Source organism: Sinocyclocheilus rhinocerous, unplaced genomic scaffold (genome assembly GCF_001515625.1).
Source record: "Sinocyclocheilus rhinocerous isolate Xijiao unplaced genomic scaffold, SAMN03320098_v1.1 scaffold75, whole genome shotgun sequence".
Lineage (NCBI taxonomy): Eukaryota > Metazoa > Chordata > Actinopteri > Cypriniformes > Cyprinidae > Sinocyclocheilus > Sinocyclocheilus rhinocerous.
Genome location: NW_015632455.1, coordinates 895,813 through 905,628, shown reverse-complemented (window position 1 = coordinate 905,628; position 9,816 = coordinate 895,813). Strand labels below are relative to the sequence as shown.

The following is a 9,816-nucleotide window of genomic DNA, read 5'->3' as shown; positions in this document are numbered from 1 at the left end:
TATTTGTTTTGTTAATAAAAGTTCTATGTTTTATATATAGGCTAAAGTGAGTTTGACGTTGTATTTTGTTGTTGCATTCAAGCAATTGACGTCCAACTGCCACTAATTCAAAAGTGAAAGTAAAATGCGCACGGCGCTTTTAAGCTATTTAAAAGCGATGGAAAAGAGGGAAAATTCAAACGAACTAAAAACGAACAATTGCTTTACTCCGAATTGCCGCTATTTGAAAGATAAAGTAAAATGCGCACGCTGCTTTTAAGCTATTTAAAAGCGAGGAAAAGAGGGAACGCCCCGCCCCCACGGTGATACCGGTATTACCGGTGTTGTCACACGTCGATTAACCGGTGGGAAAATTTCCTCACCGTCACAACCCTAGTACACTTTAGGTACTAATATGTACTTTAAAGGTACCAACATGGATACTTTAGGTACAGAGGTGTACCTTTTGAAAATATACTGCCCCAGTGACAGCTTTTTGTACCTTTTTTTCCTGAGAGTGTGGGAGTACCGTATGTATGTTTGTGGGAGTATATGCACATGTTTAGTGAAGATGCCGCAAAAATACTAATCGTCAACACCAACATCAAACACTGGTTTTGGATTTATCTGTTTTTAGAGTTTACACTAAAAAAAGCTGTTCTATAAGAGAAGTCATAGACAATTTGCAACAGGAAAGATTAATTTTACAGTACTTTTTATTCATTTCAATGGTATCTGCAAACAATGATTGATTGTCGCACAACTCTTTCAGACATTCAATGATGTCAAGGCCGTGATGTGATTGTTTATCAAGGCACACGTCATCCAAGCTCATCACTACACTTTCACCGATGGAAGATTTGCAAATCTTGGTATCTATAACTGTTGGGGGCTCCAAAGTAACAAAAAAGGTATTTTGCTTTAATGGTATTTTTTGACAGCTGACATCATTAAGAACTGTGGTGTTGTGTAAACGATTTTCTTCTGTGTTGCTTTTCGTTTTGTTTGTCATTGAAAGAAAGTCAAACAGGTTTGGTACAACATAGGGCTGGACAATAATTCAATATCAATATGTATCGCGATATAATTTTTTTCAATAACGGTGATATGATTTTTAAACACATTTCCGATATTTCGATATACATTACGGGAAAGAAATTATAGAAATTATACTTTTATTTAGCAAGGATGCTTAAAATTGATCAAAAGTGATGATAAAGGCATTTATAATATTACAAAAGATTTCTATTTCAGATAAATAGTGTTCATATCGATATCGGAATTATATCGTATCGACCGAAATTAAGAAATATATCGTGATATCAATTTTGGCCATATCGTCCAGCCCTAGTACAACAGTAAATAATAGTAAATAATGAAATGATTAACATTTGGGTGAACTATTCTTTTAAAGGTGCAGTATATGATAATGACAGCTTGCGGTGTGGAGAAGAATCCATGCACATGTGCATGCACAAATTATTATTTTTTTCTCACTCACATCGATTCTCCTTGCTGTCAGGACACACTGAGCAGAACTGAGATGCATGCATTAGGTGACAAAGTGGACTTAAAATAACCTTGAGAGACAACTTTGTACTTTTAACAAAGAAATACAAGAGATCTGCCACTGTGATTGGGGCAATGAGCAAGCAATCCTCTCAAACCAAAGCTTCACAGACTTTAGAGGTTAGCTTGAGGAGATCATCTTGAAGCTTTGGAGAAAAGTGAATTCCCAGACACCAAATTCAAGGCATTTTATTAGCTTAGACAGTTAATTTGAGCAAACACCACCTCCGGATGTCCTAAGGCCCTCTAAGAGAGAGGTGCATTCCATACAGTGCGTTTGACTTGGGAAACAAGAGCTGAACAACGTGTTCAAACAATCCACAGTACGATTTCTCAAGTTCTCACGATGTAAACACGGTTAAGAAGAGTTTATTTAAGGATAGAGGGGCCATTCTGGATATATTGCAAGAATATGAAGCAATACAGCTATCGACCAAGAGAAACCCAAAGGCTCTTCCAGTATTTGGAAATCCTAGTGGCTTTTTGATACTTGAAATTGTTAAAGGCGCAGCATACAATTTTTGTAATATCACACATAAAATTAGCATGTCACTGAAATTTATGCTTTGAGCTATGTCTGGACTCTAAACCACAACAAAAAACAGGTATTAGCCAATCAAGTGCTCAGGTTTGTTGGTGCACATGTTTTTAGAGGTTGTAGTTTTATAGAAGGCAAGTGTGGGTGGTCTAATTTCGCATGTAATGCTGTGATCCAGACAAGTTGGAAGTGGGAACACTCAAGCTGAAATTTCCCATTTCCAATCTTCCAAAGCATTCCAAAGCACTCCAAACATTCAGAACTTTGAATTCCCCCACCTTCATTTGAAAATAACCAGTGGAACGTCACATTACTACTCACAGTGTTAGAAACTAGATCAAGTTTTGCTTCTCATTGACTGGCTGATCAATCTCCCCCCACTACACAAGTCAACAATTTTCAAGTAGAAGAAGGGAAATGTTCACACACGTTAGCAAAATGACTAAATGGTTCCAGGTAGAGTTTGTTTGCTCTCCTCTACTTGAAAACATATGACTAGAACTATACAAAGGATTAGCATTAGCAAGTTGCATTAAATAGTTACAGCTTCACTTGCATGATTTGGGCCAATCACCAAACAAGTCGCAATTTATTATTGGCTGCCACACCAATCAAAAACCATCAAAACACAAAAGTACAATTACAGTAGTCAATGTCAATAGTAATAATTTTACATATTGTTGAATCTAGGCAAGGGCCGATTACCGGTTTCAAGGTATACCGCGATTTGACAATTTCACGGTTTCAAAACCACTAATATTTTCCGTTATACCGTTCCTGCGGTATGCGCTGTTTTTCATGTCTCCTCAAAGACTGAAAGTGTAGGAATCCCTCAGGTTGAGTGCAGTGTAGAGAGTAACACGACCCTCCTCCTCCTGTTGGTGCGAGCGCCAATCGATATGATCCCTACACAGTGTTCATTGCTCCCTCCTCCCTGAGCAGGGGAAATACGTTGATGTTTACTTCACTTCGGAACATGGGCTGGAATTGGGAACCTGATGTAGCCTATTGTAGTAATGTTGTCTCTGGTCTGTGAGTGTAAATGCGTTCAGGGGGCGTGTGGATGGACAGCGATTGCAGGAAGGGTGGGACATTCGCTTTCAGTGCTATCAGGCTAAAGTTAGCATTTTCCAAGATCTCCTATTGTACCTTTAAGGAGCTTCCCCTGGAACTTACGCGATCGGCAACCGGCCGTTTTTTGTCTCTGTTCTGGACTTACACAGACTGCGCTGCAATGCAATCATTTTCCAAAATGTCTTGCCTAGTTGAATCTATGTAGTTTATAGTATTATTAATACATTTCAATGTTTAATTAAGTTAACTTTTGTACAGTGAACAGTTTTTTCCTACTTTATTGTAAAACATGAGTCCTGAAGTACAATCAGCTGAGATCCATTTGTTTAAAAGCACACTCAATCATGTTTAACCATCCTGAGTTATCTTGTTCCATTACTATCTACACTGAGTCAAGTAATCCTGCAGATTTCCAATAAATTTTTGTAAACCCTTGAGAAACCTTTTCATTTGCCATTAGGGTTAATTGGGCAACAGCAGACAACCTGTATTGATATCAGCAGTCCGCTCTGTTAGTCTTAGTATTGGAGCCACGAAATTGTAAAAAGAATGGTCTCTTCGTCACTCGAATGAACTTGTTTCATCTTACTGTTTGACATTTTGCTCAATTACCTCGCTGAAACTAAAAACATGCGCGTGAAAGTTGCTTCTCGTGAATATTTAATTAGCCAAGCGCTAAAACAGTTAATGATTAGTTGACTGTTGCTAAACAACTCACCTTATAATTCTAGCGCTGAGTTGTTTACATTTTGGCACGACGATTTTTCGCTGCCTACCAGTTTTTAAAAAATACACCTGCGAACCGCTGCGTGCGAAGTATGAAAGCCCTGCGCAGAGCATTTTAGTGCGTAAATATTTGCGTAATTTATGCATGACCTAACTTGTTAGTTTTTGATAATGGTCTCATACCAGTGACGCTGTATTCTCTTGGACATGTAACGGACAGATGCGTTTCCCATCATTTATATAGTAACCAGGAAAATAAATTAGAAACACAAAAATATGCTTACCTGACCCAAATTAGTAAAGCCATATTTTGAAGCGAGTTTCTCAGCTTCCACTGGTCCTTCAGGGATCCGAACAGCCCAGTGATTTGTATAAACGCGAGAAAGCGATGCTTCCCAAAGCCAAAAAGTTGACAAAACAAAACCAACCAACAACCGCATATTGCTCGTCGATAATCCAGCCGGTTATCTTTGCGGTAAATGATTCACGCAGGAGCGATCGCCTCCAAACTCATCAAAACACGAGCCTGTGGATGGGCATCAAACCTTCAGTCCTGGCAAAACATCCCTGAGTTACTCCCGCATTATTCTCTCCCATTCACCGCGCTGCATCCCTTCATTTGGGAGCTCTAGTTCAGAAAACCTGAAATATGTGTCCCGTTTCTCGACAGATGGCACGCCAGCCGATATAAGTGTTGTCATGTAAGCCTGGCAGAACGGAACGAGTGCGCGCTACTATTGAGGTTAGCCGCACGAGCTTATGGCTAGTGTTTGCGCGTTGCACTTGGCAAAGTGTTTCACATACTCGCCAATAAAGGCGTTTTTATCCAGACAAGTGGCGTGCAAGTAACTGTATGAGGCATGCATATCGTTTCCTTGGAGCTGATATGCAGATTCACACCTCAAAGGTAATTCTCATAATGACTGAATAGAAGTACAAGTATATTTCTAACTGTTTAGGGATGAGTCATGACACCTGTCAAGACCGTGCTCAACCCAAATTGTAAAAAAAGACAGAATTATAATAATCTTAATTTTACAGCCATCATGCCTTCTCCCTTTATAGATAGATAGATAGATAGATAGATATGCATAAAATATGACCTGGACATATGAGAACTGTATCCAACAGCCCCAAAATTAAAGTTAAATGCATTAGATAACAAAGTGTGATTTTCAACTTTTCATTAGCATCTCACTTTACACACTAACTCACACACACACAAATTTTTTAAAAATAAATAAAAAATGATATGAACATGATAATTGCATTTAGTCACTGTAATTACGCTGAGAGTGTTTGGAACGACAGGAGCAATGCTCTGAATCTGGTGTTTCAAGAGCTCAATTGATATTGTCCTGTTGTCAATATTCAGATCTGATGAAAATAGAGCACATTGTAACCAAACTGATGAACAAACATATACGGGATCCACATTACCACATTAAAAATCTGAGATTTTTTCCCATAAAGTCCTGAAAATAAAAGTTTTGTTGTCAGCTTGAATGCTGCTATAATGAAATCAAAAGAAGATCCAAATACTAAAGTTATTTTAAGTCACCCTCAGGCCATCCAAGATGTAGATGAGTTTGTTTCTTCATGGGAACAGATTAGGAAAACCAATGAATCCTCTGCAGTGAATGGGTGCCGTCAGAATGAGAGTCCAAACAGCTGATAAAAACATCACAATAATCCACTAGTACACACCACTCCAGTCCATCAGTTAACATCTTGTGAAGTAAAAAGATTCATTTTTTTAAAAACAAAAAACAAATCCAATGGATTTTTGATTCACATGACACTCTCATTCTGATGGCACCCATTCACTGCAGAGGATCCGTGATTGCCTGGAGGTGATTTCTCTGCAAATGTTCATTTTTGGGGTGAACTATTCCTTTATTTAAATTAGAAAATGCAAAACAGAAGCATTTTCATTGGTGTTCTCAGACTTTAGATCCCACTGTAAATGATTTGCATGATGGCTGCTGTTGTAATGCATGCAAAAGATTCATCTGTTCTGTTATGTCCTTCTTTGTTTTCTCGGTTTTATTAACTCAAGCTGAATAACAGCACTGATACAAAGTGAATTCTAAGCCAAGTTCTGTTTCAAAAAACGGTGATATAATTCTCTTTTTCTACTTCTATCCGTACCATCTGTGCCTTCCCTGCGGAGTTAGAAAAAAAGGCCAGACGCACTCCGTTTTCCAATTGTAAACGATCAGGATATCTCTGTTAATGAGAAACAACACCAATAATCTAAATTTGGCCAAATGCCAGATTCAGTGTCAACACAGCTCAATTTTACAAAACATACAGTACAACCATAACGATATCCAACAGAAACTGTTATGCCTTCTTCTAGGTCCTTCGATGTAAGTCTAAGGAATTTTTTGTGATGCTCGCCTCAGAAAACATCACTAATAAAACAACAGATGACCTGAAATAAGATTCTGTTAAGCAGCAGGAGCCCATTTTGAAAGAATGTAAGCTCTATAGCGCTCGGCTGTATATATTCATAGCTCTCGTTAAACCTCATAACCTCAGAAGACGTTTATAGGATAACAGCGGGGCGCAATCCTCCTTGAAATATTGTTGAGCATGATCTGCGCTGAAAGCTGTGCTTTAAAGGAAAACATTTCACAGTTTGGATTTATTTCATGGGTATTATGCATGCTTGATCAGCCTCGCTCTTCGTTTGGCCTCCCTGAAAATAGAAACGCAAGTTTCTCGTGAAAAACGGCGTCGTGTCGCGAGTCTGAGGTATTCAGGCGAAAAAGTTCGGCAAAAGGCGGGATCGAACCCGAGTCGATCGCGTCAAGAAGACAAGGGCACGCACTTATCCATCTGCGCCACTGGAGCTGGTGAATTACAGTCACTTTTAACTAAATGTAAATAAAACCCCGTATTTTTTATTCCAGAGTAAGGGCAATGCATACAATACATTTAAACTGAGCTACTTTAATACCATCTCCGAACTTTCTACCACGACGGCTGTTCTTCAGCTGGTTCTTCTGTATACGTTGATTGACAGATGTCTCGTCCAGTCAGCGGTGAGTAATCCCAAACCAATGGCGTTGTCTCAAACTATACCTACCTCTTCCGGTTTGTCTGATTTGTCATTGTGTTTTCTGACGTGTTATAATGTTTTCTGAATTGTTGTTGTGCTTTCTATTGTTATTTTGTTTTTTAGACTTGCATTTGCGTTTGTAATTTGTTATTTTGTTTTCAGAATTGTGATTTGCTTTGCACTTCTCGGCCACCGTACATGACGGAGTCGAGCTCATTTGATTGAATGAGCCGTGGCTTTTAGCGCTGGCACTGAGCAAGCTTTTACTTGATCATCCTGAGCAATGAAGGGGAATAATTGAGCATTATGTCATTTGAAGGTGCTGTCGTGTTCATTCCTAAAGTTAAACTTTATCTCGGAGGGAAAGCACCGCGCTGTCACCTTTACCCAGATGTCCTGATCTGAAATCTGATTAATTTAGCAGACACTTTAATCCAGAGTGACTTAAAAATGAGGAAAACATAAACGATCCATCCTGATCGTAACATGAGAAATGCTGCAATAGGCTGTGCATGTTTATTATAGAGTTTTGTTATAATTTATGACTTAACGCACCATTTTGTGTGTAGTTTTTTTAAACTAAGATTTTGTGGTGCATTATGGGGTTGTCTTGCTTGCAATTGGATGCCAAATGATGTGTCTTAGAAGGCAGCATAATCTTATTGTCTACCTTTTGGAAAAACGTTTGCATTGGAAGCAGATACCTTAAAATGCTACTATGCTCATCAGGTTTTAAAAATGGATGGCTCCTTCAGCTAAAGGCATTCATTCAAGGAATAGTTCACCCAAAAGTTACCCACCCTCAAGCCATCCAAGATGTAGATACGTTTGTTTCTTCATCAGAACAGATTTGGAGAAATTTAGCATTACATCGCTTGCTCACCAATAAATCCTCTGCAGTGAATGGGTGCCGTCAGAATGAGAGTCCAAACAGCTGATAAAAACATCACAATAACACCAATTACTGTCTTGTGAGGTGAAAAGCTGCATATTTTAGCTTTCGGCTAAAATACGAGTCCTCTATCCATAATATTGATTTCTCCAGTGAAAAAGTCATCTCATCTGAATCAGGAGAGAAATATGCACAGATCAAGCACCATTTACAAGGGAAAACCGTCTAAAACAGTTCTAAACAAATATGTGGGAAGATTTTGATGTGAGGGGGCAACAGGGGATGAACTTTTTCCACAGCGTTATTATGGACTTGTGTTTTAACCGGAAACCACAGGGTAAAGTTGAAGTGTTTTAATGATGGATTTGTTTATTACAAACGCGCAGATTTTCTCTTCACACGATGTTTACTGATGAACTGGAGTGGTGTGGATTACTTGTGGATTATTGTGATGTTTTTATCAGCTGTTTGGACTCTCATTCTGACGGCACCCATTCACTGCAGAGGATCCATTGCTGAGCAAGTGATGTAACGCTAAACATCTCCAAATCTGTTGATGAAGAAAGAAACTCATCTACATCTTGGATGGCCTGAGGGTGTGTACATTTTCAGCAAATTTTCATTTTTGGGTGAACTATTCCTTTGAGTCAAGACAGCTGTAAAATATAACCAGAATAACTTATATAGACACCTTATGTTGGGTGGAAAGGCAAGCTTTAGGATTTCGCCGTTTTTCTAACCTTGCACTCGAGGTCCATATTGTACGTGCTGCAATTTAAATGCAAGCACATCTTTATCCTGTATCATTTTCCTCCAAAATCACTTTAAACTCCATATGGGGTGGTTGCATAATGTTTTTTTTGCTGCCCACAGAGCAGATTTTGGCAGGTAGAGTTGGCTTGTGTGTCGCTCCAGAGATCTTGGCCAGCTGAATTTCTCATGATTTCTTCAGTGCTGGCAGGTATGTTAGTGTTAGAGGTTAACAGGTGGATATGTCAATCTGTCACTAACCTGTTTATCATAGTGCTCTTTGCACAGTTGGACATTTTTCTGCATAAAGCTTCTTCTGTATGTGGTCATCACAGCTTTGCATGACAACTTTTTATTTTGGCATTATAAGATAAAAAATTAGATCCAATTTAGTATGCTGGATTTCTCTGTGGTTTGACTAAATAGAGACCTGTGTTATGTCATATCTAACAGCATCTCACATCTGTTGTACATCTTGATGAAAAATGCAGAAACTTGAGATGTCTTGATGCCAAAGTGTACTTTCAGAAGGTCACAGAAGAAACCGCTCAACTAAAAACTACTATCAGTGATTCTCTCCCACTGAACAGGGGTACATTTCTTTAAAAGCAACAATGGTCGCAAGTTCTGTCGTTACCAATAGAGTTCAATGGAACTTACGACCATAGTTGGCTAACGATGCTTTTGGGAAATGCACCCCAGGATAGTAAATGGACCAAGCTAGTAAATGGAGCTTTTAAAAGCAAAATTAATTAACTTTCATGGGAGTGAAAGAAATGTATCTCATATTATTAAAACATAAATAACAGACACAGTAGAAAATATTATATAATATATAATATGCATCTAAAAAATATTAAAGGAAAAATATTGTTTAAAAATATACTTTTATATATTATATTATTATATCATCTCTATCTGTCTACATTCATATCAAATATAAATTTCAACTTACACAAATATAATTTATTCTATATAAATTATATATATGATATATTATTGGAATAAGTCTGATTACACATTTGTCTTCATTCTATTGCAATAGAAATGTTTCTGATACAGAATTTTATCTTTTTTTCAGGGAAACCAGGTTGTAATTATATGAGAATGCTGCCACCTACAGTTTGAAAGTATTAATGAAATTCACTAAAGTAAAAAAGTGATTAACGTGTAATATAGTTTTATATACATTCTTGTGCTTATTACAGCGGTGTGTGTGTG

General features: G+C 38.0%; 1 protein-coding gene across 1 annotated transcript in view; it reads right to left on the bottom strand.

Moving 5' to 3' along the window:
- The window catches only part of LOC107742302 (proprotein convertase subtilisin/kexin type 6-like), a 111,400-nt gene extending 106,690 nt beyond the window's left edge, over positions 1 to 4,710 (bottom strand). The window contains exon 1 of the mRNA XM_016555220.1: positions 4,171 to 4,710. Within this exon, the coding sequence (XP_016410706.1) occupies positions 4,171 to 4,326 (156 nt within the window). The 5' untranslated portion in view covers positions 4,327 to 4,710. The remainder of the gene's footprint in view (positions 1 to 4,170) is intronic.
- Positions 4,711 to 9,816: the final 5,106 nt, after the last annotated feature.